This window comes from Pristiophorus japonicus, chromosome 5 (assembly GCF_044704955.1).
Source record: "Pristiophorus japonicus isolate sPriJap1 chromosome 5, sPriJap1.hap1, whole genome shotgun sequence".
Taxonomy (NCBI): domain Eukaryota; kingdom Metazoa; phylum Chordata; class Chondrichthyes; family Pristiophoridae; genus Pristiophorus; species Pristiophorus japonicus.
The window spans coordinates 185,822,124-185,843,569 of record NC_091981.1 but is presented as its reverse complement, the minus strand read 5'-3'; the positions used below and the strand labels follow the sequence as shown (position 1 = coordinate 185,843,569).

Below are 21,446 nucleotides of genomic sequence, written 5' to 3'. Positions count from 1 at the left end.
CACTTGTCAGAATTCACTGAATTCGGCGCCTGATGAGGCGTTCACGGACAACTTATGCCGAAAGGGGGATTTCCTGCCTGTCTCCTTTGGTCCTCTTCGTCATCCTCATCGCTAAACCCAATACTTTTAGCCCACAGCGTTTCATTTTTTCATCCTTCAAACCGCTGAGGCACACTTAATTGCCTCAAAAAGAAAGCATTATCGTGCCCCTAGAATTATGCATTGAGAAATGGTATTTTGCATAGAAAATACTTCATATTTAGGTATGCGATAGGATTAATTGCGTGTGTAAATCACTGCTGAAGGAACTGTGCTGCAAAGTGGCCAACCACTCAAAAGATCCCTTGGGTGTTCATAAAGATCCTATGACACAAAAGTTGATGTCATTGGGAGGCGGGGGCAGAAAGAGAAGACATGATCATGGGGGTGGGGGAAGAGCGGGTGGGTGGGGGGCTGCGGGAGGAGAGGATGGGATCGGCGTGCCGGGATGAGGGGGGGGTCCAAGAGCGGACAGGATCGAGATTGTGGGAAAGGGTGGACGTGGGTAGCGGGGGAGACGGTGGGTTTGGGGGAGGAGAGGACGGGGTGTGGGAGGAAAGCGAGGAGAGGACGGGTTGTGGGTGTGGGGGGGGGGGGTGGGGGAGAAGAGAAGAGAAGAGAAGAGAAGAGATGACGGGATGGGGCAGGGGGAAAGCAGATGGGGTGGTGGGGGAAAGAAGACTGAATCGGAGGGGTGTGAAGAGAGGACGGGATGGAGGGTGGGGGAAAAGAAGACGGGAAAGGAGTGGGGGAAAAGACGACTGGGTGGGGGGTACCGAGGGGATGGGATCGGGGGGGGGGGGGCGGCGAGGGGACGGGATCGGGGGTGGGGGGGGGGTGCGAGGGGACGGGACCGGGCTGGGGCGGGCGACAGCGAGGGGACGGGATTGGGGGTGGGGGGGGGGGGGGCGACGGCAGCGAGGGGACGGGATCGGGGGTGGGGGGGGCGGAAAGGGGACGGGGTTGGGGGGGACGGGCGAGGGGACGGGATCGGGGGGTTGTGGGGGGAGACAGGTTGGGGGAGGGGACGGGGTGGGGGGAGGTGACGGACGGACGAGGGGATGGGATCGGGGGTGGGTTGAGGGGGCGAGGGGAGGGGACGGGGTGGGGGGAGGTGACGGACGGACGAGGGGATGGGATCGGGGGTGGGTTGAGGGGGCGAGGGGAAGGGATCAGGGATGGGACGAGGGGGGAAAGGGGAGGGGACGGGAAGGAAGGGGGGTAAGGGGAAGAACGAGGGGGAAGGGGAGGGGACGGGAAGAACGAGAAGGGGAAGGGTGGGCGAGAAGAGAATGTGGTGGGGGGATGGGAAAGGGTGGGGAGGGAGGGGTGGGGGGGTGGTGATGGGGAGGGAGGGGTGGGGGGGTGGTGGTGGGGAAGAGGACGGGGGGAAGGCAACGAGGGGACTGGGTGGGGAACGAGGGAACGGGATCGGGGGTGGGGGGGGTTAAGAGCGTTGGGGGGGGGGGGGAGAGAGGAAGAGGGGACAGGATCGTGGGAGCGTTGAGGGGACGGGAGCGGGGAGAGGTGATTGGCGGGCGGGGGGGGGGGGGGAAGAGGAGAGAGGACGGGATCAGGGGAGGTGGCAGACGTGGAAAGAGAAGACCAGATCAGGGGGTGGAGGGAGAGGGGGCAGGGGGTGGAGAGGACCGGATCGGTGTACCGGGGGGTGGGGGGGGGGGGGGGAGGGTCCAAGAAAGGACAGGATCAAGATTGTGGGAGGGGGGGGTGGGGGAAGACGGCGGGATCGGGGGAGGAGAGAGGACTTTGTGTGGGAGGGAAGAGAGGAGAAGACAGGGTGTGGGAGGGGGAAAAACAAGATGGGATTGGGGGTGGTGTGGAAAAATAGACGGTTTTGGGGGTGGGGGGGGGGGAAAGACAGAATCGGGGGGGGGCGTGGGCGGTGGAAAAGAAGACGGGATCGGGCGTGGGGGATAAGCAGATGGGATTGGGAGGGGGAACAGAGGACAAAACCAGTGGTGGGAAGGGGGGAAAGACAGGACAGGATCTGTGGTGGGGAGGGGTGGGGGGGCGGAAGGAGAGAAGACGGGATCGCAGGAGCGCGCAGAGAGAATGGGATGGGGGGGGGCGAGAGAGGGGACAGGATCGGAGGAGGGGGGAAAAGAGGACGCGATCAGGGGCAGGCTAGATTGGACGACTGATGAGTGGAGGGGAAGAGCGAAGGGGATGGGGGAGCGGGTCCTCAAGAGGACGGTATTGGGGTGGGGGGGGTCCTAGAGAGGACCAGATTGGGGTGGGGGGGCACAAGAGAGGACGGGGGTGTGGGGAGAAACGGGGTAGAGAGTGATGTGGAAGAGCAGAACTCTGTGGGGAGCGGGAGGGAGGTGGAGATAGAAGACTGGGACCAGCGCGTTGTGGGGCGGGGGGGGGGGGGAAACGAGAGAGAGAAAAGAGGGGGGCAGCGGAGAGGGACCAGAGGCAGGGGAGGGAGGGAGAGAGAGAAGAGGGGGACCGGTGGGGTGAGAGAGTAGCGGGTGACCTGAGGGGAATGGGGGGAGAGAAAGAAAAGAGTGGGGCTAGAGGGGGGGAAGCAGGAAGAAAAGAAGGGGGATTGGGGGGGGGGCGGGGAGAGGGGATCAGAGGGGGAAGAGGGAGAGAGAAAGAGAGAAAGACAAAGGAGGGGAACTGGGGGAAATAGAGCGGAGGTGGACCAGAAGGAAGAGGAGGACCTGAGGTGGGAGAGAGAGAAGAGGCAGATCCCAATGGGGGTGGGTGGTAGGGAGAAGACGGGGACTGGATTGGCGGGGGAAGGGAAGCAAGGGAGAGAGAAGAGGGGCACCGGAGGTAGACTGCAGGCAGGGGATGGGGAGGGGCACCGGGGTAGAGTAAAAAGGGGGGGGGCGGGGGTGGAGGAGGGGGATAGTAGGTCTGGAGCTCGGGCGGGGAGGTGGATACGAGCATGGAGAGAAAAGAGGGGTTGGGGAAAGAACATGATCCAGGTCTAAAGGAGTGTGGATGAGAGCGAGAGCCAGATGGCAAGACGGATTACATTCTCCTTCCTCTTGGATGTGGATCACGTTCCACATCATATGTCACTGAGAATTAACTTGCTTTTCGAGATGACCCTCCACATAGATGCCACAGTCATGGCTGCACTGGAGCAGTTTGGCTCGATGAGTCTGCTTGTGACAAAGACTGGATCAAGCACTGCAGAAACTTTGAATTACTCTCCAGCAGACAGGATCAAATTACACATTCCAGATAAACTGTTGGGAGTGTCTTGTCCTCCAAGCGGACAAATCAGAAATCTGGTCCAACCCACTTGGAGTGCAAATAAACGCAGCCACTGTTCAGTTTCTTTACTCACTCCCTCAAAATCTGCCTTTCCAGAGTTGCATACTTCTATTGTACTCATTCTCCTGTCTTAAACCTAAACTGAAACTCCATACTATTATGGTCATAGTTGTCAAGCCATTCTCTACTACTTAGCTTTATCATCTGCCTGTTAATATCAAATCCAGCCAGCGTGGATTTATTACGGGCAAATCATGTTTGACTAACTTGTTTGGGTTAACAGAGAGGGTGGATGAGGACAGTGCAGTTGATATAGTTTAAAAGTGTTGAATAAAGTACCACATATTAGGCTTATTAGCAAAATTGAAGCCCATGGGATAAAAGGTGCAGTAGCATCGATACCAAATTGACGAGGATAGAAAGCAGAGAGTTGTGATGAATGGCTGTTTTGCAGACTGGAGGGAAGTACACAGTGAAGTTCCGCAGGTTCAGTACACAATGAAGTTCCCCAGATTCAGTACTAGGAGCACTGCTGTTTTTGATATACATTAATCATTTGGATTTGAGTTTGCAGGGCACAATTTCAAAATTTGCATATAACACAAAACTTGCAAGTGTAGTAAACAGTGAGGAAGATGGTAATAGATTTTAAGAGGACATGGACACGCTGGTGGAATGGCAGATGAAATTCGATGCAGAAAAGTGTGATGTGATACATTTTGGTAGAAATAATGAGAGGAAATACAAGCTAAATGATACAATTTTAAAGGGGATGAAAGCACAGAGAGACCTGGCGGTGTTTGTGCACAATTCTTTGACTGGCAAGACAGATTAGCAAAGCGGTTAAAAAAGCATATGGTATCCTGGGCTTTAAATAGAGGCAGAGAGTTCAAAAGCCAGGAAGTTATGTTAAACCTATATAAAACATTCCGCAAGCATTATCAATGCTGTTGGGTATTGTAACTAGATGTGTAATTCAAGCGTGAAGACTTGGACATTGTTTACGAAGTCATTAATATATATCAAGAAAAGCAGAGTTCCTAGTACTGACCCCTGGTGAGCACCACTCTCTATACCTTCCTCCAGTTTGACAAAAAACCATTCACCACTACTGTTTCCTGTCACTTAGCCAATTTCTTATCCATGCTGCCATTGTCCTTTATTTCATGGGCTTCAACTTTGCTGGCAAGCCTATTATGTGACACTTTGTCGAATGTCTTTTGGAAATCCATGTACACCACATCAATCCCATTGCCCTCATCAATCCTCCCTCTTACCTCATCAAAAAACTCGATCAAGTTGGTTAAACGTGATTTGCCTTTAACAAATCCGTGCTGGCTTCCCTTAATTAGTCCACACTTGTCCAAGTGACTGTTAATTTTGTTCCTGATTATTGTTTCTAAAAGTTTCCCCACTACCGAGGTTAAATTGACCGGCCTATAGTTGAGCATTTGCAATTCCATAGTCTGCTGGCACCACTCCTGTTTCTAAGGAGACTTGGAAGATTATGGCCAGTACCTTCTGCGATTTCTTCCTTCACTTCTGTCAGTGTCCTAGGATGTATTCCATCCGGTCCTGGTGATTTATCTACTTTAATTACAGCCATCCTTTCTATTACCTCGTCCTTATCAATTCTTATCCCATCCGGTATCTACTCTACCTCCTCCTTTCCTACATCTATGGCAGGTGCAAAGTACTCGTTTAATACCTCAGCCATATCCTCTGCCTCCATGCGTAAGTCTTTTTGGTCCCTAATGGGCCCAAACCCTCTACTTACTACCTGTTTACTATTTCGATGCCTTTAGATGACTTGGATTACCATTTATGTTAACTGCCATTCTATTCTCATACCCTCTTTTTCACTTCTCTGAACTTCCTACATTTAGCCTGATTCTCAGATGTATTCGCGACCTGACATCTGTAATATGCGCTCTTCTTCTGGTTCATCTTGCTCTTTTTCTCTCGTCATCCAGTGAGCTCTAACTTTAGTTGCCCTACCTTTCCCCCTCGTGGGAATGTATCTCGACTGTACTGAACTATTTCCTCTTTAAAGGCAGCCCATTGTTCCACTACAGTTTGCCTGCCAATCTTTGATTCCAATTTATCTGGGCCAGATCCATTCTCATCCCACTGAAATTTGCCTTCCTCCAATTAAGTATTTTTACTCTAGATTGCTCCCTGTCCTTTTTCATAACTAATCTAAACCTCATGATACTATGATCACTGTTCCCTCAATGTTCACCGACTGACACTTGCTCCACTTGACCTAACTCATTCCCCAGAACCAGGTCCAGCAATGTCTCCTTCCTTGTTGGGCTGGAAACTTAGTGATCAAGAAAGTTATCCTGAACACACTTCAGAAATTCTTCCCCCTTTCTGCCCTTTATACTGTCATTATCCCAGTCTATATTAGGATAGTTGAAGACCCCAAGAACTCTCTATAGTTCTTGCATCTCTTAGTAATTTCTCTGCAAATTTGCTCCTCCATATTTTTCCCACTAGTTGGCGGCCTATAGAATACACCCAGTAGTGTAATGGCCCCTGTATTATTTCTTGCGTCTAGCCATTTCGATTCTGTCCTTGACCCCTCCAGGACATCCTCTCTCTCCAGCACTGTAACGTTCTCCTTAACCAATACCGCCACACCACCCTTTCTTTCCTGAACACCCTATATCCAGGAATATTTAATACCCAATCCTGCCCTTTTTTGAGCCAGGTCTCCGTTATTGCCATGACACAATCCCATGTTGCTATTTGTGCCTGCAGCTCAACAACCTTGTTTACTATGCTTTGTGCATTCACATACATACATTGTAAACCTATTTTAGACCATCCTATGTTCTCTTAGTCTGACCCTACCTACTACCTTTCTATTTCTTGCTTTTGTGCTATCCGTCTCTCCCAATCCTTTGTGCCCTTTGTTTCTTCTTTCTAATGCTATATCCTGGCGGCCAACCCCCTGCCAATTTAATTTAAACCCTCCCCTCAGCACGAACAAACCTCCCTGCGAAGTTTAAAGTTTATTACATATTTTTGTTAATTAAATCTAGCCATTGGTAAGGAGTTTTGATTAAAAATGTAGAGCCTTTAATGAATTAGCCATTGGTCTATTGGCCAGCCTTTGAAGAGTATTATTTGTTTGGACAGAGCTTCTTTCCAGAGCAGATGGTGGCTTGTTGCCAGGAGTTAAATGGAAGTAACCCACATTCGCAACTCTTGCAGGTAAGAGAATTATATTTTTGAGTATTCTGCAGTGTTTTTGAGTATGGAATTGTATGGTTTTTTTTAATTGGTCACCAAGGGCAAGGTATACAGTGCAGGCAATGTAAGGTTGAAATAAATTGAGGTAAATCAAGAGACAGTAATTAGATGATAGCAGTATTGGGTTTTAAAGGTCTGAAGGATCTAGGAGGAAGGCAAGACTGAGGGAGGCAAGGATTGGACAATTTTAAGGCTCTCTGGAAACAATGAGAATAGAGCAGGAGTTTGTGTAAAGACTTGATTTCTAAGGCGGTGAAGATTTAGGGGCAAGAATGTGTAGATTTTTTTTTAATTAGAAGGCAGACGACAGAAATGTCAGACAAGTGCCATCCATAGTCTCCATAAAATAGAGAAAAACTGAAAAACTTATGAGAAAAAGAGAATGAGGTTAGAGGCTACGGGGACTGCAGTTGAGACAAAAGTAGCCTGTTCATGAGTACGAGAGGTTTATAAGTAGAATCTCCCAGATATAGGGCCCAAATTTCCCCATGAGTTGCACCGTTTTTTTTTATGTAACTTGATTTTTCTGGTGTATCTTTTTAGTTGCAAACATGGCCATTTAATTTGCGCCAGTGTAAGTGAGTTAGTTAGGTTTTTTGGTCAGGTCAATTTTTTTTTCAAAAGGGGCCGTTCCTAGCCACGTAGACCATTTATGCCAATTTGGCCAGGAAAAAGTTGTACTAAACTAATTTAGGGCAGCGTATGTGTCCACTTTTGTCCGCACAGAAAGACCTTACTTACATTAAGGAATCGGCGCAAGTAACTACATTTCAAGCACCACCAAGCACCAAACAAAGCACAAAAAGTAATAAGCAATCAATAAATAAAAAATAAAAAAAGGAACCCTGCCCCTAAAGCACCAAGACTAAAGTAATAAGCAATCAATAAATAGCAAATAAAAAAAATAGAAGGAACCCTGCACCTAAAGCACTAAAATCAATCAGTAAATAACACATTTAAAAAATAGAAGTCCTACCTTAGGGAACGCAGCAGGCTGCCGATGAGGGAGCTCATTCGGCCAGGGCTAGGCGTGCTTCGGCCCCTCCCACTCAGCCTGCAGCGCGCATTGCAGAAACGGCCTACCAGGAGCTACTGCACATACGCGCATATTCGAGCGCGCATGTGCAGAGATCCTGGCACTGTTTTCAGCGGCAGGACCTGGCTCCACCCCCAATCCATTGGGCCACGCTGCGCCACGACGGAGCGGCCAAAATACGGCTGAAGGTGGACAAAAGTGGCGCAGCTTGAGTGAGGGCGCCAGAAAAAGGGGTTAGGAAAATTTGGGCCCATAAGAACAGGATTAGATCATACAGTCCACTGAGTTTGCTTGTGTTGCCGTGGCAGCTGTCTTTTTTAATCTCAATTCCTTGCACTTTATTCATATCTATTTATATTCTTGCTTCCCAAGGAAATATAGAACGATAGATGTTTACAGCACATTCGGTCAAATAGGAATTGTGTATATACTTGAAAACGAGAAATTTGCAGTGCTAGAAAAGGCAGGGGAGTGGAACTAATTGGATAGCTCGTTCAAAGAGCTGGCACAAACATGATAGGCCAAATGGCCTCCTGTGTTATGATTCTATGAAAAACATTTATGTGCTAGCAGTATGCTAGAGAAATCCAAAATGAATTCCACTGCTTCTGCTCACCTTAGTGTCACCTGCATCATTATCTGCTTCAATGTTTATTGACTCCTCCCTTAAAAATAAGAACATAACATAAGAAATAGGAGCAGCAGTTGGCCATTTGGCCCCTCGAGCCTGCTCCGCCATTCATTAAGATCATGGCTGATCTTCAACCTCAACTCCACTTTCCTGCATTATCCCCATATCCCTTGATTCCCTTAATACCCAAAAAACTAGATTTCTGTCTTGAATATACTCAGACTGACCCTCCACAGAATTTTGGGGTAGAAAATTCCAAAGATTCACCACCCTCTGAGTGAAGAAATTTCTCCTCATCTCAGTCCTAAATGGCCAATCTCTTATTCTGAGACTCTTACCCCTAGTTCTAGATTCCCCAGCCAGGGGAGCCGTTCGGCCCTGTAAGAATTTTGTATGTTTCAATGAGATCACCTCTTATTGGGCCAAAATTTGGCCAGTACAGATTTCTGGCACATTCACCAGAGGTGTGCCCCTTTTGTAGAACTCCAAGGATGTCAAAAATCTTTAGGCTGAGTTTGGCCGCTCCCCAGCTTCTCCTCGATGGTGGCGCACCGTGGCAACTGGATTCGGGGGCGGAGCCAGGTCCCGGCGCTGAAAACAGTGCCGGGACTTCTGCACATGCACACTAGAGTGCAGCTCCTCGCCCCCAGAATCTGTGTGTGCTCTGCAGGCTGTGTGGGAGGGGCCTGAACTGCGCCGCCCCTATCCCTGACCGAATCGCCTCCCTCATCGGCGGCCTGCTGCCTTCTCTTCACATAAAGGTAGGATTTCTAATTTTTATTATTGATTGATTGCTTATTACTTTGGTCTTGGTGCTTTAGGTGCAGGGTTCCGTCTATTTTTTATTAATTTCTTATTACTTTTTGTACTTTGTTTAGTGCTTTGCAAGTCTTGGTGCTAGGTGCAGGTACTCTCAGCTTCCTTGTATTTTTTATTATTGAATGCTTATTTTTGTGCTTTGTTTAGTGACTGGTGCTTTAAATGTACTTACCTGCGCTGATTTCTTAACTCTCCGCAAGGGTTTTCTGTGCGGGCCACAAGTGACCACATACACTGGCCTAAGTTAGTTTGGAGCAACTATTAGCTGTCCAAACTAGATTAAATGGCCAAAGCAGGCATAGGTGGTTGGAAACGCCCCCTTTTGGAAAAAAAAAGAAACTTAATAAAATCCTAACGAACTCACTTACACTGGCGCAAATTAAATGTGCAGAATGGGGATTTTTAAGATAGTCCAGAAAAATCAAGTTGCTCCAAAAATAAACAGAGCAACTCCTGGCCAAATTTGGGCCCATTCTTCTAATCTCTAGAGAATATAGGCCGAGAGTTTTCAATCTCTGCTCCTAGGACAATCTCCCATCCCAGGAATCATCTCTGGTTGCACTCCCTCTATGGCAAGTATATCCTTCCTTGGGTAAGGAGACCAAAACTGTGTACATGACTCTCGGTGTGGTCTCACCAGAGTCCTCTATAATTGCAGTAAGATGTCTTTACTCTTCTACTCAAATCCTCTTGTAATAAAGGCATACCATTTGCTTTTCTAACTGCTTGCTGTTCCTGCACATTAACTTTGTGATTCGTGTACAAGGACACCCAGTCCCTTCGAACACCAATATTTCCCAGCCTATCACCATTTTAAAAATTACTCTGCTTTTCTGTTTTCCTACCAAAGTGGATAACTTCACATTTCTCCACATTAGATTCCATTGCCATGTTCTTGCCCACTTACTTAGCCTGTCTATATTCCCTAAAAGCCTCTGCATCCTCATCACAGCTTACATTACAGCTACAGCAAACTTGGATATATTATATTTGGTCCCTCATCCAAATCATTAAGGCCCAAGCACTGATCCTTGCAGTACCCCATTAGAGAGAGCCTGCCAACTCAAAAATTACCTATTTATTCCTACTCTCTTTTCTGTCAACCAATCCTCAATCCATGCTAGTATATTACTACAATCCCATGAGCCCAAATTTGCTTTAATAACCTCTCGAAACACCTTATCGAATGCCTTCTGAAAATCCAAATACACCACATCTACTGGTTTCCCCCTTATCTATTTGCTAGTTACAACCTCAAGAAACTCATCAGATTTGCATAAATCCGTGTTGACTGCCCAATCTGATTATTCTTTTCGAAGTGCCCTGTTATCGTGTCCTTAATAATAGATTTTAGCATTTTTCCTACTGCTGATGTCAGGCTAATTGGTCTGTAGTTCCCCGTTTTTGCTCTTCCTCCTTTCTTAAATAGTGGGGTTACATTTGCTACCTTCCAATCTGCAGGAACCATTCTAGAATCTATGGAATTTTGGAAGATGACAACTAATCTCTATAGCAACCTCTTTCAAAACCCTGGGATGTAGCCATGAGGTCTAGGGTTTTTATCGGCTTTCAGTCCCATCTATTTCTGCAGTAGTACTTTTTTTTTTTACTAATAATTTCTTTCAGTCCCTCATTCTCGCCAGACCCTTGGTTCTCTACTATTTCTGGTAAGTTTTTTGCGTCATTTTTGGTGACGACAGACACAAATTATTTGTTTAATTTCTCTGGCATTTCCTTATTCCCCATTTATAATTTCTTCAGTCTCAGCCTGTAAGGATCCCACATTTACTTTTGCTAATCCTTTTCCTTTTTACAAACCTATAGAAGCTTTTACAGTCTTTTTATGTCTCACTAGCTTACTCTCATATTCGATTTCCCTTTCTTTATCAATGTCTTGGTCCTCCTTTGCCAAATTCTAAAATCCTCCTAATCCTCGGGCTTACTACTCTTTCTGGCAACATTACAAGCCTCTTCCTTTGATCTAATACTATCTTTTAACTTCTCTTGTTAACTGCGGTAGGACCATTTTTCCTGTGGCCTTAAATGTTTATTGTAAATTATGTATTCATTTTTTGAATGCTAGCCATTGCTTGTCTGCTGTCATACCTTTCAATGTAGTTTCCAATCTACCTTAGCCAACTTGCCCCTCAATACTTACATAGTTTCCTTTGTTTAGATTTAAGAACCTAGTTGTGGATTTAACTAAATCACTTTCAAACTCAAATTCAACATTCTTATCATATTGCTCTTCATTGCACAATACTAGATCTAAAATAACCTGTTCCTTAGTTGGTTCCTCAACATACTGATCTAGAAAACTGTTCCATGAATTAGTCCGCCACACTATTACTGCAAATGTGATTTGCCCAGTCAGGGCTCAATTTTCCCCAAGCCTGTTTTCTGGCGTATTGCCAGAGTTACGTCTGTGTTTCTAGAAATGCAGCAGAAATGTTTTGCCACAGTTTGCCCGATGTGTAATTCAAATTTGGTGCTGTGCAGGGTGTCCAGTCACCTTGGGGAGTGGGTGGGGGGTGGTGGAGCCTGCTGTCTGCGCCGAAAAACAAAGCCGCAACTTTGGCGCATGCGCGGGGGGAAAAAATTAAGTTTTTGACATCGTTCCAATGGCCGCGCATGCTCAGTACAGCTCAGATTTGACAGTCGGCCATTTTTAAAGAGCTAGTTTGTGTGTGTGTGTGTGTGTGTGTGAAAAGGAGTGCTGTGAGAGCATTCGAAAAATCGCAGCTGGAGCAATGCAAGATGCAATGCAGTGCAAGGATCAAGAATTTCTTGCAGGAAGAAGTGGAGGCACTAGTTACTGTGATTGAGAACAAATGGCAGGAGCTGGACACCAGCAGAGACCACATAAAAGTTCCATCCAAAGAAATGAAGAAACACTGGAACCAAGTCGCAGAAGATTATTGCGTAATGGTGACCACCATGAGATCTGGAGGCCAGTGTAAAAAAAAAATGGCAGGACCTTGGTCAAGTAATTAGTGCAAGTAATATTTTCATTTATTCAATGGAATTGGAATTGTAAATGTGACCAGCTGTATATGTCCCACCCAGCAGAAAGACACCCTCTCTAAAAAGTTGCATTTTCATCTTTGCAGTGGAAGGTGGCACATAATAAAAGGGAAAGAACTCGAACAGGAGAAGGCCTGCCAAATTTGTACCCACTCTCACACTTGGAAGAGAGGGTCGCTGCTTTGATGGGTCCTGCCTGGAAAAAAGCAATCAGTACTGCACAAGCTGGGCCCATACTCGAGGGAAAGGGTAAATCCTGCTAATCCATCATGGACCTTCAAATCAGCCTGCTGCCTGGCCTGCGATGTGTGAGCCGACTCATGCCATCCACCCTGCCCAAAGTTCTTGTGACTTCTCTCTCCTCTTTCCTCCCCCTCCTCTCCCCCCTTAATTGGAGTCATGTGCCCTCTCTCTCTCCCTCCCCCTCTTCCTGCCCCCCCCCCCCCCCCGGCCTTTACTAATTGGAGTCTTGTGACTTCTCTCTCTCGCTCCCTGGGCTTCAAGCCTTCCGATCGGCACTGCGCGCTCTCTTTCACTAACCCACCCGCCCCCACGGCTTGTTTTGTAGCCGAGCTCCTATGTCCGGGCGCGGGGGCGATTCTGTTGGCGAAACCTACGACCCTCCAGCCGTGCTTCAAGGCGTTAGCTGGTGGCGTGTGAGTGAGTTAAACAGATAGAACTTCTGAAATCCAACAAATTTACACTTCGACATTGACAGGTGAAAAAAAAGTTGAACTTTATTATTGATTTTGACAGTGTTCTTGACTCCCTCCAAAATCTTTGATTTAAAAACAATGGTGTCTTTCAGCTCAGATTTGTGAACATGCGCTGGTTTTCTTAACTCACCAGAAGGTTATTCGGGAGTGGCCAGATACGCCGACCGAAGTGGAAAAAATGTTGATCAAACTGCGAACAATTGAAAAAACTAGCGCAGGCATGAGGGAATGCCCCCTACGTCGTTTAAAAAAAAAACTGGCCTCGAAAAATCGTAACTAAGTCAGTTGCGCCGGCGCAGATCGCAGGGGAAACTTTGAAAAAAATAAATACGCCAAAAAAAATAGCGCACATGAACAGGGAAAATTGAGCCCTATATGTAGATTAAAGTACCCCTTGATTGCTGTATTACCTTTGTTACATGCATCTGCCTCTTGCTGTTTCTTAGCTCCACCCAAACTGATTCTCCTACTTGATTTTCGTAGCTCAGATCCTTTCTCTGTACTGTCTTAATCCATCCTTTATGATCAGGGCTACCCCTCCTCCTTTTCCATTTTGCCTATCTCTTCTAAAAGTTAGTTATCCTGGAATATTTAATTCCCAACTTTGGCCACTTTGCAACCACTTCTCCGTAATGACTATTAGATCAAACCTATTAATTTCTATCTGCGCTATTAATTCATCTATTTTGTTACGAATGCTTCGTGCATTCAAATATAGTGGGCGAGAAATTGACCAGCCATGCGCCTGTTTTCTCAGCGATATTTCACCTTTTTTGCCGGTAAAATTGGCCAAAGTTTTGAAATACCGTTGAAAACGGACCACTGGCGTGCTACACCAAAAAAAATGCAATCGCTTAAAATTGGCCATTCAGCACACACGTACTCCGGGTGGAAAAAAAACGCCCAAGAAAAGCCTGCATTTAGCCGCATAAACAGCGGTAGGTATGAAGACCTACAAAAAAGGTACGTTAAAGTTTTTTTATTTTTAAATTATTTTTCAGCGATTCATTAGTTAAGTGAATGTTTTCTGTGTTTTCTTCCCTCCCAGGGGCCTGTGTTTTTGGCGGTAATAGGCCTTGGATTAAAGTTGGCAAGGACCGCGGTTTCCACCGCCGATTTCCAATGCCGATTTTTACCGTCAGGCGCATTTTGTTGCCAATTTTACCTCTCAAAATACTGCTTTTTTAAAAAACAGTATTTTTGGTGCAAAATGCCAGAAAAAACCTACTATCCCCAAAAGACCAATTTCTAGCCTAGCGCCTTTAGCTTTGACTTATTTCTGTTTTCCCTGATGTCACTTTAGTCTCTGATGCCTTATTACCTTTGTTCCCTTCCTGACCCACTTTGCTTAATTTTACTCAAAATTCTACTCTGCTCCAGAGCCTTGACATTTCTCTCGCTGCTTTTAAATTTACTATTTCCTGGATCCTCCCCCTCCACCCTTCATTAGTTTAAAGCCCTGTTTACTGCCCTAGTTATTCGCTTATGCAGTGGTGTCTGCCTCAACTATGGTGGTGAACCATTCCATGCTGTAACTCGACATAAAGATATAGATACTAACCTTTCTCCCCGTTCTTTTAGTGACAATTTTAAAATGATGACCCCCCTCATCAGTGACTTCCCAACCTGAATAAATTGTCTCTTCACTATATCAAAAGTCTTCATAATTTAAAAATGTTCTATACGCCAGTGAAAATAATCCCATTATTTCAAGTCTCTACTCATAGCTATAATTAATCATTCTATAAGCTGGAGAATTTACAGCTAGGAGTCATAGTCTCAGGGTAAGGTGTCAGCCATTTAGGACTGAGATGAGAAATTTCTTCACTGAGGATTGTGAATTTTTGGAATTCTCTGCCCCAGAAGGCTGTGGAAGCTCAGTTGATGAGTATATTCAAAACTGAGATTGATAGATTTTTTTGAGCATGAAGAGAATCATAACATAAGAAACATAACAAATAGGAGCAGTAGTCGTCCATTTGGCCCCTCGAGTCTGCTCTGTCATTCAATAAGATCATGGCTGATCTGATCTTGACCTCAATTCCACTTTCCTGCCCGCTCCCCATAACCCTTGACTCTATCATTCAAAAATCTGTCCATCTTCGCCTTAAATATATTCAATGACCCAGACTTCACAGCTCTCTGGGGCAGAGAATTCTAAAGATTCACAACCCTCCGAGAAGAAATTCTTCCTCGTCTCCATTTTAAATGGGCAACCCCTTGTTCTCGGACCATGGCCTAGTTCTAAATTCCCCCACGAGGAGAAACATCCTCTCTGCATCTACCTTGTCAAGCCCCCTCTGTATCATATATTTCAAAAAGATCACCTCTCATTCTTCTAAACTCCAATGAGCCCCAACCTGCTCAACCTTTCTTCATAAGTCAACCCCTTCATCTCAGGAATCAACCTAGTGAACCTTCTCTGAACTGCTTCTAATGCAAGTAAAGCCCTTCTTAAATAAGACCAAAACTGTGCGCAGTTCTCTAGGTGTGGTCTCACCAACAGTTGCAGCAGGGCTCTCTGCTTTTATATTCTATCCCCCTTGCAATAAAAGCCAACATTCCATTTGCCTACCTAATTACTTGCTGTACCTGCATGTTAACTTTGTGTTTCATGTACAAGGACGCCCAGATCCCCCTGTACTGCAGCATTTTGTAGTGTCTCTCCATTTAAATAATTTGCTTTTTTTATTCTTCCTACCAAAGTAGATAACCTCACATTTTCCCACATTATACACCATCTGCCAAATTTTTGCCCACTCACTTAACCTATCTATATTCCTTTGCAGATTCTTTGTTTCCTCTTGTTTTCCCACCTATCTTTGTATCATCAGCAAATTTGGCTACATTAGACTTGGTCCCTTCATCCAAGTCATTAATATAGATTGTAAATAGTTGAAGCCCTAACAATGATCCCTGTGGCACCCTACGAGTTGGTTTGCCAACCTGAAAATGACCCATTTATCCCGACTCTGTTTTCTATTAGTTAGCCAATCCTCTATCCATGTTAATATATTACCCCCAACCACGTGAGCTCTTATCTTGTGCAGTAATCTTTCATGTGGCACCTTATCGAAGGCCTTCTGGAAATCCAAATACACTACATTTACCAGTTCCCCTTTATCCATCCTGCTTGTTACATCCCGAAAGAATCCAAGCAAATTTGTCAAACGTGATTTCCCTTTCATACAATCAAGCAGACTCAGCATGATTTTATTATGATTTTCTAAATGTCCTGCTACCATTTCCTTAATGGACTCTAGCATTTTCCCAATGACAGTCAAAGGATATGCGGATAGGGCAGGCAAGTGGGGTTGATGTAGAAATTCAGCCATAATCTTATTGAATGATGGAGCAGGCTCGATGGGATGTATGTATGGCCTATTCCTGCTCCTAGTTCATATGCTCTTATCATTCTTCAGAAGCTACGCGCTGTATGGTTTTAACATCCTTTCTGCACACAGTACTGTAACTGTGGCCTAATTTTGATTTGTATAAATTTAGCATTGTCCTTTTGCTCTTGTAGTTTGTGCCCCTAATTTATAAAACCACAAATCCTATTGACCTTTTTATGACTTTGACAATGCAAATGCAGACAGATAATCAGTTACGTACTGATGTACACATGAGTATTTGTTCCTGCACTCCTTTGAGCAGCACCCAGAGGAGGCAACATTTGTGAAAAGGAACACCAATTGTATCATTTTTCATGGTTAGAAAGGAAAAGAGAGAGAAACTGTTTTTAACTGCCGATGAAAATTCAATTGAAGAATCTCTTCTGAGCTATATTGGAGGGTTATAAATAACTTTTGAGCATTTTGAGATGCTTCAATGAAAGTTTGTTGAACAATAATTTGTATTCATATAGCACCATTAATATAAAACATCCCAAGACACTTCAGTGGTCAAAAATGGATGCCAAGCCAAAGTACATAGCATATACAACTCAGAAACAGGCCATTCAGTCCGGCGTTTATGCTCCACTGGATCATCCTCCTGGCTTTCCTCATCTAAATCTATAAGCATAACCCTCTATTCCCTTCTCCCTCATCTGCTTACCTAACCGCTTCTTAAATGCATCAATACTATTCTCATCAACCAATCCCTGTTCCACATTCTCACCACTCTGGGTAAAGAAGTTTCTTTTGAATTCCCAATTTGATTTCTTGGTGCCTATCTTTGAGTGTAACCGCTGCCAATCTTTGGCTTCCTTTCCCACCCCCCGCCTCCCCTCAGAACCTGTTTCTTTTTTTCTCCTTGTCTCTAATGACAGTTGGTCATAATCCCACCATTCCCACCCTATCTCGACTAATGTTTTTCTAACTCCTGGCATTAGCATTTGAATTTGGGCCATCATCACTTTTGTCTCTAATCTTTCTTGTCTTCCAACCTATCACAGATCTTCCCTTTTGTTCTTCCCCTCCCCCTTTCAGTGCTTGTTGAGAATCTGTTCTTTACGAACACTCTCCAGTTCTGATGAAGGGTCGTCGACCCAAAACATTAACTCTGCTTTCTCTCCACAGATGCTGCCTGACCTGCTGAGATTTCCAGCATTTTCTGTTTTTATTCCAGATTCCGGCATTCGCAGTATTTTGCTTTTGTATTAGTGTTCAATTCACTGCCACTTCTCTTCTCGGAATGCCAACCTTTAAGAATCCCAGACGGGATTTCCATTTGTCTCTTTTACCTAGTTCATCTTCCTTGCTTTCTGTTTCCCTTCTCGTGTTGATCAAGTATCTGCCAAGACTCGCTTTCACAGCCACATCTCTTTTCTCATTAACTGTTTCCGCCTTGGATTTAATCTGCGTGGATTCTAATTGAAATTCCACCCTTGTTTTGGATCCACCCAGGATTACAGATATCTCCGAGATATTCAGCGTTCCTCCAACCACTGCTCTCGCTGCATCCTGGGATCCACACTCAACGCTATGCACCGCCACATGCGCACACTCAACCTCTCTCTTCAACAGCACTGACTCACTCTTATCTCTGAGCTGTCCTGGTCCGCAGTTCCATTTCATCCTTCGCCTCATCCAGCACTTTAACCAAAAACATTTTTCCTTCCTTTCAGGTGTCGAGGATCGTAAACTTCAACAAATCTTGGACATCTCCGGAACCACCTTCCCCCACACTTCCCACTGGTCACATCCCTTCTTCCAATCTCACTCCCTGCCGTGTTTTCACTATCCCCTCTCTGACCCTGAACGATCAGTCCTCAGTAAAGGCCTGAGCTTCATCCCCTTACGTCCCCACCTCAATGAATTTCAAGCTCGGCACGATGCTGAGCTTTTTTTCCGCCTCCGTACACACCTCTTCAGCCAGGAATCTTTCCCCCGCACAGCTGACCCTTTCTACCGTTTTCAGAATTCTCGCTGTATCTGGCCTCTTGCCCTCTGTAGACCTCTTCATTGCAAACTACCAGTGGGACACTGGTTGTCTCAATTTCTCTGCTCCCCTCACTCCAACCTACCTCCCTCTGAACTTGCAGCACTCTGCTCACTCAGATGCAAGCCTAACCTTGTCATCAGACCTGCTGACAAGGATGGCACTGTTGTTCTTTGGCAAACCGACCTCTACCTTGCAGAGGCTAAATCGCCAACTCTCTGATACCTCCTCCTACCTTCCCTTGGACAATGACCCCACTACTGAACATCAAGCCATAATTTCCCAAACCGTCACTGACCTCATCTCCTCAGGAGATCTTCCCTCCACAGCCATCAACCTCATAGTTCCCCAATCCCGCGCAGCCTGCTTTTACCTCCTTCCCAAGATCCACAAATGGGACTGCCCCAGTAGACCCATCGTTTCAGCCTGTTCTTGCCCCACAGAACTTATTTCTTCCTATCTCAACTCTCTTTTCTCCCCTTGCCACTCTCTTCCCACCTACATCTGCGACTCCTCCGATGCCCTCCATCACTTTAACAGTTTCCAGTTTTCCGGCCCCAACCATCTTTTCTTCATGCACGTCCAATCCCTCTACACTTCTATCCCCCACCAGGATGGCCTGAGGGCGCTCCGCTTCTTCCTCGAGCAGAGGCCCAACCAATCCCCATCCACCACCACACTCCTCCACCTGGCTGAACTTGTTCTTACATTGATCAACTTCTCCTTCAACTCCATTCACTTCCTCCAAATTAAAGGTGTTACTATGGGAACCCGCATGGGTCGTAGCTATGCCTACCTTTTCGTGGGATATGTGGAGCATTCTTTGTTCCAATCCTACTCTGGTCCCCTCCCTTACCTCTTTTTCCGGTACATTGATGACTGTATCGGTACAGTTTCTTGCTCTCACCCTGAACTTGAAAATTTCATTCACTTTGCATCCAATTTCCACCCTTCCCTCACCTTCACATGGTCCATTTCCGACTCTTCCTTTCTCTTCCTCAACTTCTCCTTCTCCATCTCTGGGGGATAGGCTTTCGATCAGTATTCACTATAAGCCCATTGACTTCCACAGCTACTTGGACTACACTTCCTCCCATCCCGCACTCCACTCCATTCCATTCCATTCTCCAGTGTCTCCGTCTCCATCGCATCTGCTCTGATGTCGCCACCTTTCACACTAGTGCCTCTGACATGTCTTCCTTTTTCTTCAACAGAGGCTTCCTCTCTGCTGTGGTTAACATGGCCCTCGACCGTGTCTGTTCTATTTCCTGCACCTCTGCTCTCACCCCTTCCCCTCCCTCTCAGATCCATGACCGGGTTCCCCTTGTTCTCACCTTTCACCCCACCGGCCTCCATGTTCAACGAATCATCCTCCACCATTTCCACCACCTCCAGCGTGATCCCATCACCAATCACATCTTCCCCTCTCTTTCCGCCCCCACCCCAGCATTCCGAAGGGACCGCTCCCTCTGCGACACCCTGGTCCATTCCGCAGTCATCCCAGCATCCCTTCCCCTTCCCACGGCACCTTTCCGTACAAGCACAGGAGATGCAACATCTGCCCTTTTACCTCCTTCCCTTCCCACTATCCAGGGCCCCAAATATTCCAAGTGAAACAGCGATTTACTTGTACTTCTTTCTAGTTAGTATACTATATTCACTGCCCACGATGTGATGGTCTCTACATTGGGGAGACCAAGCGTAGATTGGGTGACCGCTTTGCGGAGCACCTCCGTTCAGTCCGCAAGTGTGACCGAGCTTCCAGTTGCCTGTCCCTTTAATTCTCCACTGTATTCCCATTCTGACCTCTGTCTCTTACAATGTTCCAACGAAGCTCAACGCAAGCTCGAGGAATAGAACCTCATCTTGCATTTAGGCACTTTACAGTCTTCTGGACTCAACATCGAGTTGAAAAATTTCAGAGCGTAACCACTGCCAATCTTTGCCTCCCTCCCCCCAGAGCCTGTTTCTTTCTTTCTTTTCTCCTTGTCTCTAATGGCAGTTGGTCATAATCGCACCATTCCCACCCTATCTCGACTAATGTTTTTCTAACTCCTGGCATTAGCATTTGAATTTGGGCCATCATCCCTTTTGTGTCTCTAATCTCTCCTGTCTTCCTCCCTATCACAGACCTTTCTTCCCCTCCCCCTTTTAGTGCTTAAGAATCTGTTCTTTTCGAGCACTCTCCAGTTCTGACGAAGGGCCATCGACCCAAAACATTAACTCTGCTTTCTCTCCACAGATGCTGCCTCACCTGCTTAAATTTCCAGCATTTTCTGACAGATTTTATTCCAGATTCCAGCATCCGCAGTATTTTGCTTTTATGTTATATTGGTGGCTTCTCGTTACGCTCTTCTGCACAAGTGGAAACATTCGCTCTATCTACTCTATCAAAACCTGTCATAATTTTAAAGACCTGTATTAGGTCACTCCTCAGCTTTCTCTTTTCAGCCTGTTCATCCTTTCCTGATTGATATACCCTCGCATCTCTGGTATCATCCTTGCAAATCTTTGCACCGTTTCCAGTGGCTCAGTATCCTTTTTATAATATGGCAACCAGAATTGTATGCAGTATTCCAAGTCTGGTCTGACCAAGGTTCAATGCAAGTTTAGCATAACTGCACTACTTTTCTGCAAGTTTAGCAGAACTTCACTACTTTTCAATTCCATCCCTCTTTAAAAAAAAATAAACCCTAGTGCGTGGTTTGCTTTTTTTATGGCCTTGTTAACCTGTCACTACTTTGTGATTTATGTATTTGTACTCCCGAGATCCCTTTGCTCCTCTATCCTACTGAGCCTCGCACCCTCCAAGTAATAAGTGACCTCTCTATTCTTCCTACCAAAATGTAATACCTCACGTTTATCTGTGTTGAAGTTCATTTGTCAATTATATGCCCATTCTGCAAGTTTATTAATGTCTTCCTGTAATTTGTTGCAGTCATCCTCAGTATTGACTATCCTCCCCCAATTTGATGTCATCTGTAAATTTAGAAATTGTTTTTGATTTCAAAGTCTAAATTATTAATAAATTGTGAACAACAGTGGTCCCAGCACTAATCTCTGTGGAACACCACTTCCCACCTTCTGCCACTCTGAATAGCTACCCTTTATCCCTACTCTCTGCTTTCTGCCTTAAAGCCAGCTAGCTATCCATTCTGCTACTTGTCCCCTGATTCCGCATTCTCTGACCTTATTCATTAGCCAATTGTGGTACCTTATCGAAGGCCTTTTGAAAATCTAGATAAAATATATCTATTGCATTACCCTTGTCAACTCTCTG

At 45.8% G+C, this 21,446-nt stretch overlaps 1 protein-coding gene across 7 annotated transcripts in view; it reads left to right on the top strand.

Moving 5' to 3' along the window:
- LOC139264544 (growth factor receptor-bound protein 10-like) overlaps window positions 1-21,446 on the top strand; it is a 318,358-nt gene that overhangs the window by 247,062 nt on the left and 49,850 nt on the right. For all 7 annotated transcript variants that reach the window (XM_070881164.1, XM_070881168.1, XM_070881167.1 and 4 more), the window contains one exon: window positions 6,442-6,516. In XM_070881164.1, coding sequence (XP_070737265.1) covers window positions 6,442-6,516 — 75 coding nt within the window. The remainder of the gene's footprint in view (window positions 1-6,441; window positions 6,517-21,446) is intronic.